The sequence below is a fragment of the Ursus maritimus genome, unplaced genomic scaffold, assembly GCF_017311325.1.
Source record: "Ursus maritimus isolate PB19 unplaced genomic scaffold, ASM1731132v1 scaffold_14, whole genome shotgun sequence".
Taxonomy (NCBI): Eukaryota; Metazoa; Chordata; class Mammalia; order Carnivora; family Ursidae; genus Ursus; species Ursus maritimus.
In genome coordinates, this window is record NW_024423786.1 from 52,862,966 (window position 1) to 52,875,733 (window position 12,768).

The window sequence follows — 12,768 nt, forward strand, 5'->3', positions numbered from 1 at the left end:
GGCAGTTTCCCGCAAAGCTAAACATACTCTTACCGTTGGAGTCTGCAATCGCACTCGTTGGTATTTGCCCAAAGGAGTGGAAAACTTCCACCCACCCAAAAACCTGCACGCAGTTTTATTCATAATTCCCAAACTTGGAAGCAAGCGTTCAGTAAGTGAATGGACAGATAAACTGGAGGACATCCAGACAACCAGATATTATTCAGCGCTAAAGAGAAATGAGCGCTCCACCCTGAAAAGACGCGGAGGAGGAAACGTAATTGCATATTACTGAGCGAAAGAAGCCCATCTGAAAAGTCTACCTACGGAATGATTGCAAGCACCTGCAATTCTGGGAAAGACGAACCTCAGGAGGAAAGTTATCTTACTGCCCGGCATTCAGATTGCCACCCACCCCTCCGCTCCCTTCCCTCCCCGGCGGCGGAAGGGGAATAGTCAGGGAGGTGGAAAGTTTAGCAGGCAAGGGGAGGGAGCCAGACTCTTGCTTGAAGGTAGGGGAAGCTCTGGTTTCAGAACTTCCTCAAACATCCCACACCGCCCGGCGGAACAGGGGAGCAATCGATTGATGGAGCCCCCCTAATGTCCCAGTCCAGTAATTTCAGAGCAGCAGGGGGGAAAACCCAGGCATGTGATGCAAATATATGCTCCAACTCAGGCGCGGCCCCTCCGCCAACCTCTCCGCTAGCCGGATCCAGCTGGCTACATCCCCCTTCGGCCCTTCTGCCGTGGAAGTTGAAAGCCACAGCATGACTCGCTTCACGGGGCCGTGCGAAGTTTTGAAAAATGACCCCCCCCCCCACTTAGCACAGGCATAAGCCCTCAACAACGAATGGGTGTTTGGGTTGGTTTTGTTTTCCTTTTTGTTACTACAAACCACACCACATCGAATGGATGTGTGAACATCTTCGTTGGTGATGTGTGAGAGTGTGCTTATAAAATAAAATCCTTGGACTCCGACTGCCGGGGGAAAGGGAAGGTGCATTCCGGTCTCTTGCCTGATTTTGCCGTACCCCACCCTTGCCAAAGGTGGGATCCATTTCACATCCCCTCGTCCGGGTGTGAGGACGCCTCGCAGCCACAGGCCGGCCACGCAGCAAATCACCCAGCGCTTTGATCTTTTACCAATTCGTAAGTGAAGCTGAAAATGTGTATTCCACGGGTTTTTAACTTCCAAATTCTTTTATTATGAAAAGAGAGCGTATCACACGATGCTATTTCGTGTGTGTATGTGTTTCTTTTTATAAGCTGACTGCTTTTTCTGTTTCGAGTGTCTAGGGAGCATTAGTCATTTCTTAAAGACTTCACTTAGAAGATATTTCATACCATAAATGCAATCATCATCAACGTCTGATCAATCTTTCTTTTTTCACTCTTGTTTTTCATCTTGCATGTGTGTGTGTGGGGGGTGTATGCCTTTAAATTGCTACTTTTAATGAAGTGATTACTCGTTTATATGTGAAACATTCCAGCACTCTCTTTTATGCCTTCTTAGGTTTTTTTTTTTAACATGCTTAACACATCACTGCACCAGGAAGAATCTTTATGAAATCACCACACTTTCGGTGTTTTCCTGGTTTCTTTTTTTCCTTTTCACACTTAAACCTTTGATCCAGCTGGAATTTACTATGGGTTTGGCCATCTCTGAAAGTTTCTGTCAACCACTGATGGATGTAATTTGCAATTTATTGACCAGAGAAGTTGACACCCTTTTTCTGTGTTTATAAGCCACTTGAATTCATTTCTTCGTGAATTGTCCATTTGTGCCCTTTTTCGTTCTTCTAATGAGTATGTTGCAGGTGAAAATAACGAAATCCAGGGCGGGCCTTTACTGAGCACTTTCTGTGCGATTTCACCATGCTACGGCCTTACACACACCCTTCCTTTGAACCTCGTCACAGCCCACATTATGGATGCGAATATTGACCTTAAAAGCCGATGAGGGCACGAGTTCCTCAAAACCTCAAAGTGAAAATGTGACCTTCTGGAGACTGGAATCGAGGTACGTTGGGGGACTGCAGATTCCCCGAACCTGACCACCCTCTCTGTAGCAATTAGTTTTACCGTGGCTAGATGGAGGTCTGGAAGGGACACCCGTCGGATGGCAGGAAACCATCAAAAGTCCGTTGTGGGAGGGCCGCTTGGGTGGCTCAGCTGGTTAAGCATCTGCCATCGGCTCAGGTCAGATCCCAGCGTCCTGGCATCGAGCCCCGCAGGGACTGTCTGCTCTGCTTCTCCCTCTGCCTGCAGCTCCCTCTGCTTGTGCTCTCTCACGTTCGCTCTCTCTCTCTCTGTGTCAGATAAATAAATAAAATCTTTTTTAAAAAATTCCGTTGCGGGGAACGTGACATGGTGGGGACAGGAGGTTCTGGGGATGGGGTTAGTGGCTGGGCTAGACTTTAGAACCCGCCGGAGCAGTCACACAGTAAGAAAGAAGGTTGGAAAAAATCCCTAGGATCATGCCTCCGTGTTCAGGAGAGCCTGGGGTGGGGGAGCTCTTGGGGGTGCTGCCAGCTGAACCCCCAGACATTATCCTCGGGCCCTAGGGAAGGAAATCCCTTTAGTCGTTGGTGGTCCCAGGGTGCGTATATCAGTCACCCGCGTCCCAAGGATTCTGTGTGACGCCCTTCTTTCTTTCCCCTTCCCCCTCGCCCGCCTCCCCATCAGCCACTGTGGTTGGCCCAGGCTCTGAAATCTATCGCGCTGTATCCATCCTCCAGACCGGGCCTCCGCGACTCCTTGCTTTGGAAGGAAAGTTTCAAATTCCGGTGCCCATGGGTAGAGCTTCCTAGAACACAGCTACGTGCACTTGTCACTTCGCGGCCGCAGCGGCTTTCAGGCAGCGCCAGTGCTGGCTTAGACCAGTCTCCCACGGACACTGACGGCTGTCGGCTGTCGGCGCGATCCTACGAGCCCAGGTGATGTCCTGCCCTTGTGGTTGGATTCCTGCCACTGCCCCAACTCAGTACCGCAAATGGGGCCGCTTAAAACGACAGAAATGTATTCTGCCACAGTTCTAGAGGCCAGATGTCTGAAATCAAGGTGTCCACAGGGCCTCGCTCCCTCCGAAGGCTTTAGGAAAGAATCCTTCCAGAGGAGCCTGGGGGGCTCAGTCGGTGAAGCGCGTGCTTTCGGCTCAGGTCACGATCACGGAGTCCTGGGATCTGGGATGGAGCCCAGCATCACATCGGGATCCCTGCTCAGCGGAGAGCCTGCTTCTCCCTCTCCCTCTGGAGCTCCCCCTGCTCGTGCGCCCGCTCTCTCTCTTATAAAATACATTTTAAAATCTTAAAAAAAAAAAAAATCCTTCCTTGCCTCTTCCCGGTTTCCGGTGTTCTGAGCAATCCTTGGCATTGCTTGTGGGCTTGTAGATGAATCCCTCTGATGTCCACCTCCCTCTTCACATGGCCATCTTCCCTCGGTGTCTCTGTGCGTCCTCGCCTTTGCTTACAAAATGCCATTCATTGGATCTAGGACCCACTGTAATCTAGTATGACCTCATCTAATTACAACCGCGAAGTCCCTGTTCCCTAGTGAGGTCACATACCAACTGAGGTTCTAGGCAGACATGAATTGTGGGGGGGACACTATTCAACCCACTGCGTAGGGGGGTGGGGGCGGGGGTTTATAAGAGCAGGACAACAATGTGACCCTCCATCAGCTCTACTCTCCTCCTATTGGGCAGGTCAGTCACGTGGCCCCACAACGTGCCAGGGAGGCTGGGGAAAGTAGAGAGAAGCACATGGATATTTGGGGAGCCTCCCTGCCAACCCTGGCTGCTTGCTGAACCCCTAAAGCCCAGCCCAGCATCTGGTCCATAGGGGATGTTCAGTGAAGGTTTGTTCAATGAATGAATGAATGAATGAATGAACACCAGGAAGGTGAGGGTAAGGAGCCAAATAGGAAGATTGAGGGGCACGATGCAGCAGTGAGATCCCTGGCCCACCACCCCGCTAGGAGCTGGGTATGGGCAGGAGCTGGAGGGGATTTCCCTGCCCGGCGAACAACTCAAATCCCTCCCCTTTGCCGGACATCCCCAGAGTGGGGTGGGGCGGGTCCCAGGCAGGTTTGGGCAGGCAGAGGCCTCCGCGCCGAGCGAGGGCTGACGTTTCCTGTTCTCCGGGCTCCGTGGCTCGTCCGCGCGCGGCCCGCAGAGGCAGGGCCGATGCAGCGCCGGCTGAGGACCGCGATGGCAGAGGAGGGTTCCGGCTGCCCGGTGCCCCGCCTGCCCTGGGCGTCCGTGCAGAGGGTTGCTCTGCAGCTGTTCATCCTGGCGGGCGTTGCGACGGCTGTAATATACTGCTTCCTGTGCGCCCAGCGCCTCGCGCAGCAGCGGCAGCTCGAGTCACCTGGGGTAAGTTGAAAAGGAAGGCGAGAGTTGCAGACTGCCACCTGCTCCGTGGAGCCCGGGGACCCCCGGGTGACTCAGTCCGGCCATGTGGGGGCGCGGAGGGCAGGGGAACAACCGGGAAGAGAACGGGATCGAGGCAGAGTCCCGCGCAGACTGACACACAAATGGCCAAAAAAAAGAAAAAAAAAATCAGAATGAGATGGAGAAAAATCGTCCAGGAAGATCTGGTTGGGGAAGAATAGAGCAAGAGATAGAGATAGAGACTGAGCAGGCAGATGGGGCCTGGCTGCCCTGGGTGTCTGGGCTGGGAGGTAGGGAATATTGGTTGAGCCCCGGAGGTAAATCCCGGGTGGGGATCCCGGGGTGGGGAGGTTGCAGCTGAGAAAGGGGCATCCGATGTGGGCATGGAAAATGACTCGTCTTTGGTGTTCCCCCAGCAGGCTGACTCAGAGGCTGCTGGGGGCTTCACAAAGCCGGGAGGGGCTTCCAAGGGCAGGGCGACCCACACCGCTCTTCTGGAAACCCTGGACACCCACCATAGGGACCCCCTTTGCGGGCAGTGCAGGGGGTGGGCTTTGCAGGGGAGAGAGCAGGTGTAGGCAGTGAGTTCAAACCTACTTCCTCTTTAAAAGATGTTTTTTAAAAAGTCACAATTCAGTCCAGCGGGTTGAGAAGTGGGTAGGAGTACGAGCAGAGAAGAGAGAGGTCTTCGTTTAGGGGGAACTTAAAATCTTCATGCTTATGTGTCCACCGGTTTTCTCTTCTTTTCTTCCAGTGGGACATGGCTGAGCTCCAGCTGAACCACACAGGTAACCAACTCCTCGTGCACGTGTGGGAGGCAGAAAGAGAGAGGGAGAGAGAATGAGAAATGGAGATAGACAGAAAGAGAAAGGGAGAGAGAGAAAGAGAGGGGGAGAGAGAGAGGAGAGAGAGGCAAGGTGGGGCCGTGGTTTCTGGCTCTCTACCACCTCACTCTTTTTCAGTCTCTCACACTTTATCTTCTGCCTTGGGAGAACAAAAACACTGCCCCTCACGCTCGCCAGATTCCTTCATTCACCTCGCAGACCGGAGCCGGCACTGTTCTCGGTGCCCCAACAGAGAAGAGAACTGTGCTTCCCTTGTACCCATGGGCTCAGACAGTAAATAAATGAGCACATAAAATACGCATAATGCCAAGGAGGGTACACCCGCCTCTGATACGTTTTATGGAAAAATTAAGCGGAGGAGGGGGTTGGGGAGTGACAGGGTTGGTTTTGCCCTGACAGTGGGGTCCCTGAGAAAGTGGCCTTAGGACAAAGAGGTGGAGGTGGTGAGAACCATTTGGTGGCCCCCAGGGAGGCCGTTCCCCTGCGGGCCTCCCTCTAACCCTCCCCACCGTGGGGCCTTTCCCATTCATCCCCGGAGGTTCAGATGCTGTGTTCATTCCATTTTGTAATGGAGGGAAACCCTGTTCCTCTTTTTCTTCTCTGGCACTTTCTATTCCGGCTGCTGGGACAGAATACGGTAGATGGGGTAGCTTATAACAGCAGACATTTCTTTCTCACGTTTCTGGAAGCTGGAGGTCCAATATCAAGGCATCAGCAGACTGTGTGTCTCGTGAGAACCTGCTTCCCGGTCTCTCAATGGCCCTCTTTTCTCTGAGTCCTCACGTGGCCGACCGGGGCTGGGCGGGGGAGGGCTCCACCCTCAAGATCTCATCCCCTCCCAAAGGCCCCATCCAACCAACACCGCACCCTTGGGGGTTAGGTTTCTACACAGGAATTTTGGACATCTGGGCTCTAGCGGTTTCCCTAAACCTCCGTCTTCCCTCCTCCCGGACACTCTGCCTCCAGGACCGCGGCAGGACTGCAGGCTGCACTGGCTGGGAGGCCCGGCCCTGGGCCGCTCCTTCCTGCACGGACCGGAGCTGGACAACGGGCAGCTGCGTGTCCAGCGCAGTGGCATCTATAGGCTGCACATCCAAGTGACACTGGCCAACTGCTCGTCCTCCCTGGGGGCCCCCACGGCCCCCAGGGCCACCCTGATGGTGGGCATCTGCTCCCCAGCCGCCCACAGCATCAGCCTGCTACGTCTCAACTTTCACGAAGGCTGTGTGGTCACCTCCCAGCGCCTGACACCGTTGGCCCAAGGGGACACTCTCTGCACCAACCTCACCCTGCCTCTGCTGCCGTCCCCAAATGCTGATGAGACCTTTTTTGGGGTTCAGTGGGTGCACCCCTAATTATTGCACCTCTTGGCCCAGATCTGTTGGGAGGTTGTGTTTTCTCTTTTTTTTTTTTCCTTTCTCTAATAAAAATGTTTTTTTCTTTATGTATCTCTGTAAGATGGTGCTTTATAATAAATATCTATTTGGTCTTTGTCCTCATTTCTGGCACAGAGCTCCAGTGCCAGAAAACCCTCGGAATTTCCTAAGTGATGAGAGTGATAAAGGTGTCTTTTGTCATGTTAATGAGGTGACTTCTGGAAAGCCCTCTGGTCACCTAAGGTCTGGGGCCAGGTTGCCAGGGGAACCAACCAAGGAATAGGGGTTGGAACTTTCAGTTCCCACCACCTGACTCCTGTGTAATGAAGCCTCCTTAAAAACGCCGAGGATGGGGTTAGGGGCGCTTCCGGACTGGTGAACACGTGGTGGAGCTGGGAGCACGATGCCCGCGGAGAGAACATGGAGGGCGTTGGCGGGGCATCACTAACTCCTTGTGGCTTGGCGCTGCCTGATTCAAATGGATTTTTTAAACAAACATCTTTTTAAAGATTTTATTTATTGGACAGAGAGAGAGAGTGCATGTAAGCACAAGCAGGGGGAGCAGCAGAGGGAGAGAGAGAAGCAGGGAGCCTGATGCGGGACTCGATTCCAGGACCCCGGATCATGACCTGAGCCAAAGGCATAGGCTTAACTAACTGAGCCACCCAGGTGCCCCTCGAATTGATTTCTGTTCAAATAAATTCTTAAAATATTTATTTGCCTCAGTTTATCTTTTAACAGATCTCTCTAGTATTTATCAGCTTTGGACATATTAGAGGAATCCACTTATTTATTTTGCTTGTTGTCTGTCTTCCTGCTACATCCAACTAGAATGAAGACTCCGTGAGGCCAGGTTTTGCGGTCTCTGCTGTTCCCAGCTATAGCCCCATGCAGAGGGAATGGCTTGGCACAGATTTTTGAATGAATGAATGAATTCTATCAGCTAGAAAACCGCCACCATGACCCCACATAGCAATATGCATACTTAGAACCTGCATCTTGATTTTTTTTTAATTTTTTTAAAAGATTTTATTTATTTATTTGACAGAGATAGAGACAGCCAGTGAGAGAGGGAACACAAGCAGGGGGAGTGGGAGAGGAAGAAGCAGGCTCCTAACAGAGGAGCCTGATGTGGGGCTTGATCCCAGATCGCCAGGATCACGCCCTGAGCCGAAGGCAGACGCTTAACCGCTGAGCCACCCAGGCGCCCCCTGCATCTTGATTTTTTTAAAAAGATTTTATGTATTCATTTGAGATAGAGAACAAGAGAGCACGAGCGGTTGAGGTGTGGGCACAGGGAGAGGGAGAAGCAGACTCCCCACTGAGCAGGGAGCTGAATGCAGGGCTTGATCCCAGGACCCCAAGATCATGACCTGACCTGAAGGCAGATGCTTAACCAATGGAGCCACCCAGGCTCCCATGCATCTTGATTTATAATACCATTCTCCATTGAAAAGGAATCAGGGCTCCTTAGAGAAATGGCTGATTGTAGTAGTGGGACAAAAAAATATGCAAGATGAGCATGGATCATTGTGTAAGTGGCAGAAATAAGGATGCATGCAAAAGAAAGAAAGAAGGAAAGAAAGAGGGAAAGAGAAGAAAGAAAGGAAGAAAAGAAAGAAAGAAAGAAAGAAAGAAAGAAAGAAAGAAAGAAAGAAAGAAAGAAAGAAGAAAGAAAGAGAAAAGAAAGAGAAAGAAAGGAAGGAAGGAAGAAAGAAAGAAGGGTTATATTGGTCTGTGTGTGTCAAAGGAGCATAGAAGCCAAATGACAAAGCCTCCAATGACTGAGATGGGAACAATTCGAGCAATAAAATAAGTAGAACAGTATTGGATTATAAGTCAAAATATAAAATAAATATCCATGAGTCCATATTGATATAAATAGGTGATTGACTATATAAATGGGGAAGAGACAAAACCCTTGTGCAGAATTTCAAATAATTTATGTTGTTACCTTTAAAAATGAAACTGCCAGTTATCGGGAGGCCTGGGTGCTCAGTGAGTTAAGACTCTTGGTTTCGGCTCAGGTCGTGATCTCAGGGTTTTGAGATCAAGCCCCACATCAAGCTCCATGCTCATCACAGAGTTCTGCTTGTCCCTCTCCCTCTGCTCCTTCTTCGGCTCTCACTCTCTCTCACTCACTCACTCTCTCTCTTTCTCTAAATAAATAAACAAAATCTTAAAAAACAAAACAAAACCTGCCAGTCATTTTACCAGTAAAAATGGGTTTATTCAGGGGGCGCCTGGGTGGCACAGCGGTTAAGCGTCTGCCTTCGGCTCAGGGCGTGATCCTGGCGTTCTGGGATCGAGCCCCACGTCAGGCTCCTCCGCTAGGAGCCTGCTTCTTCCTCTCCCACTCGCCCTGCTTGTGTTCCCTCTCTCGCTGGTTGTCTCTATCTCTGTCAAATAACTAAATAAAATCTTTTTAAAAAATGGGTTTATTCAGGAATAGCAGAAAACAGCAATCCTCAACGAGGAAGTTATGGCAAAACCATAGGCAGGTCCACCAAACAAAGGAAAGGACTGCTCTTTTAGAGAGGAAAGCAGGAAATTGGGAAGGCATCATAAGTGAAGAGTCCCTTGGAGTAACCTGGGAGTTTGAAGTATCGTGGCTTCTCATTAGGCGAGTTGTGACTGTCTCCCGTCGGCCACACTGCTGCCAGGGGAGGAGGAAAACTTTCTTCCTCCTGCTGGTGTGGTAAAGTGGTACCCACGTGCAAGGTGTGGCTCTTCCTCTTGGATTTGCAATTAATGATGAGTGGTAGGGCATGAGAGCTCCCCCTGCCACACATTCCAACTCCATTTTAATGAGGTTTCCCTTTATAATTTTCACAATGTAGCTACTCCATCCTAAAGGAGGAGATGACAACTTCCCATTCCCCAGGTGTGGGCTGTCCATAGTGACTTCCTTCCAAAGAGGACGAAATGGAAAGCATGGGGATGAGGAGTAATTTTACAGTGGAAAAACCTGACCAACACACCTCAGCCAGGTGACCAAGACTAACATCAGCAGTGATAAGTCATTAGCAACAGCACACCCCCCCCCCAACATGAGACGATGAGAAGGACATTTCACCTTGTGGCCTTCCTGCCAAAATCCATCACCCCAAACTAGGAGGGAAAAAAATCAGACCAATTCTGAGAAGGAGGCATCCTACAAAATACCTGACCAGTCCTCTTCAGAATGCTCCAAGTCATCGAAAACAAAGGAAGTCTGAGAAACTGTCACAGCCAAGAGAAACCTAAGGAGATGTGATAACCAAATGTATTTGGGAATCATGGATGGGATCCTGGGCAGAAAAAGATAGAGGAAAAGTGAAGGAAATCCGAATCAACTATGGGATTTAGTTAATAATGATGCATCAGGATTGATGCATGAGTTGTAGCAAAGGTTCTATATTAATGTAAGATACTAAAGATAGAGACACTGTGTGCATGGAAGTATGTGAGAAGTCTATACTCTCTGCTCAACTTTCCTATAAGTCTAAAACTGTTCTAAAAGATAAAATTTATCAGTAAAACATAAAGCAATGAAAATTGTCTCAGTGGAAGGATGGTGTAGTCAAGAAAGAAATTCTGAGTTTCAAAAGTTTAAGCAGTGGACTTGTGAAATCCTAGTTTCCAAGGTGATCTCCACAGGGCATACAAGACGATGTCAATTAGAGGTAAATTGGTAAATGTTCTACACCCATGCTCAGAGCAGCACTATTAAATGTAGCCACGGGTAGAAGGGTTAACAATGACTCATGAAACAATAGAAAAGACCAATGAAATTAAGAGCTAACTCTTTGAAAAGTAAACAAAATACACAAACCTTTAGTTGGACTCACCAGGAAAAAAAGAGAGAAGACTGAAATAAATAAAATCAGAAATGTGAGAGGAGACATTACAACCAGTTCCACAGAAATACAAAGGATCATGAGAGAACCCAAACAATTGGAAAGTTATCCCATGCTTATGGATTGGAAGAATTAATATTGTTAAAATGTCCATATTACCCAAAGCCAGCTACAGATTCAATGCAATCCCTATCAAAATTCCAATGGCGTTTTTCACATAAACAGAAAAAAAAAAAACCAAAACAATTCTAAGATTTATATGGAACCATGAAAGACCCCAAAGAGTCAAAACAATCTTAAAAGAAAAGAAAAGAAATACGTTGCAGGCATCACACTTCCTGATTTCCAATTCTATTACAAAACTATAGTAATCAAAACAGTATGGTATTGGCATAAAAACAAATACATCAATCAATGGAATGGAATAGAGTCCAGAAATAAACCCATGCATATATGGTCAATTAATCTATGAGAAAGGAGCCAAGAATATGCAATGGAGAAAGGATAGCAGGTTTTGAGAAACCAGGACAGCCACAGGCAAAAGAATGAAACCAGACCCCTATTTTACACCATTTGCAAAATCAACTCCAAATGGATTAAAGACTTGAACAAAAGACCTGAAACCATAAAGCTCCTAGAAGAAGATGTAGGGGATAAATTCCTTGACATTGGTCGTGGCAATGATTTTTGGATTTGCAAGCTTTTATAAAACTTCCAAAAGTAAAACATGCCCAGTGGAAATAATCCCCAAAGTGCAGAAGAATGTAAAGTAAAATGAACAACAACAAAAAAGCCAGATTTTGTATAGTCTGTCCCTTGATCTACCTTTTAAAAGGACCACAGCTGACCATTTAGCAACACATCCTTCCAGACTGCTTGCTAGTAGATCTAAGGTTCAAGAGGACATCACAGCTAAGTGAGTTGGGAAGGATTGCCATTCTCATGGGTGTAAAGGGATATCTCACGTGGTTTTGATTTTCATTTCCCTCATGATGAGTGATGGTGAGCATCTTTCATGTATCTATTGACCACCTGTATGTCTTCTTTGGCAAAATGTCTAGTCAGGTCCTCTGCTCATTTTTTTAAATTGGATTACTTCTTTTTTTTTTTTTCGGTATTGAGTTGTGTGAGTTCTTTATGTATTTTGGATACTAATCCCTTCAGATATATGATTTACAAATATTTTTCTCCCATTCCTTAGGTTGCCTTTTCATTTTGTTGATGGCTTCCTTTTCTGTGCAGGTTTTTACCTTGAGATAGCCCCATTTGTTTCTCTTTGCTTTTGTTGCCTTTGCCTTTGGTGTCAAATGTTCAAGACTTTAGTCCATTTTGAGTTGATTTTTGTGGACGATTATAAGATAGAGGTCCAGTTGCATTCTTTTAATCCAGTGGGACATATTTCAGACTCTGACCTTCAGAACCATAAGAATGTAAACTTGTGTTGTTTTAAGCCACAAAGTTGGTGATCATTCATTACGGGCAGCCACGTGGAAACATACATGCCCTCCCCTTTGCCGTAGTAGTTGGGTTGCATTTTCTCACTAGCTCCTGCTCCTTTCCTTCCTGCCCCCTTGTCTCTCTCTTCATAGATCTCACTCCCTTGTCTCAAAATTCTGCTGACTCTACCATGCAGAGTATCTGAGTTCTGCCCTTATTGATATCCAAGGTCACATTGCTCAATAATCACCAAAGATTATATATCAGGACCCATCAAGAGGTTTTCATAGACAAAAGGACTGTCATCCACTTTCAGAAACGAATTGTATCACTCTGCTTGAAAGCAGGGGGCCATGGTCAGGATCATGAGCCTCACAATGGCAGAAACGGAAGGGGCTCTTGGGTGTATTGTGAGGTAGAAAATTACTCTAGAACCAGGTTAGGCAGAACTTTGAATGCCAGACTAAGGACTAAGGATTTATTGCCCAGACGAGAGGGAGCCATTGAAGGTGTCAGAGTGAGGAGGAACCTGATTGAATTTGTAGTTTTATAAAAGATCATTCCAGTAGCCTTCCACACAATCCTCCCCCTCTCCCCCAGGACTAGGTCACATTCTCTCCTTCTGCACCCCTGGCACTTTCCTTCCCCATGCTGTCTACAAATAACAGCTATACATGGGGGTATTTTGCTGACTCTCCATTAGGACCAGGGTAGCCTTGTTTACTTTAGACATTAGAGTATCTGTGGTTTGGCAAGGGAATGAGTATAAAAATGATAGGGGAGAAAGGTTATATATTGGTGAAAGAAAAAAAAAAGGAAGGAAGACCCAACATCATTAGTTGTGAGGAATCCGTGAGTCAAGACCACAATGAGATACCACTGCACACCCCCTACGGTTGCTA

General features: G+C 48.0%; 1 protein-coding gene across 3 annotated transcripts; it reads left to right on the forward strand.

The window, feature by feature from the left end:
- Positions 1 to 1,081: 1,081 nt before the first annotated feature.
- On the forward strand, positions 1,082 to 6,658 carry CD70 (CD70 molecule). Of its 3 annotated transcripts, none has more exons than XM_040629476.1 (6): positions 1,082 to 1,128; positions 1,899 to 1,999; positions 3,683 to 3,834; positions 4,152 to 4,351; positions 5,124 to 5,157; positions 6,181 to 6,658. In XM_040629476.1, the coding sequence occupies exons 3-6, from the start codon at positions 3,822 to 3,824 to the stop codon at positions 6,567 to 6,569; spliced, it is 636 nt and encodes a 211-aa protein (XP_040485410.1). In that variant the 5' UTR covers positions 1,082 to 1,128; positions 1,899 to 1,999; positions 3,683 to 3,821; the 3' UTR covers positions 6,570 to 6,658. The 3 variants fall into 3 exon arrangements, with proteins under 3 accessions (XP_040485410.1, XP_040485411.1, XP_008709514.2); XM_040629477.1 differs by lacking the exon at positions 1,082 to 1,128 and adding an exon at positions 2,718 to 2,915 and having other exon boundaries at positions 1,893 to 1,999; XM_008711292.2 differs by lacking the exons at positions 1,082 to 1,128; positions 1,899 to 1,999 and adding an exon at positions 2,708 to 2,915.
- Positions 6,659 to 12,768: the final 6,110 nt, after the last annotated feature.

Coding starts and splice junctions, on each gene's coding strand:
- CD70 (XM_040629476.1), top strand. Junction 4,352..5,123: donor GGCAGCTCGAGTCACCTGGG/GTAAGTTGAAAA, acceptor CTTTTCTTCCAG/TGGGACATGGCTGAGCTCCA. Junction 5,158..6,180: donor GCTCCAGCTGAACCACACAG/GTAACCAACTCC, acceptor CTCTGCCTCCAG/GACCGCGGCAGGACTGCAGG.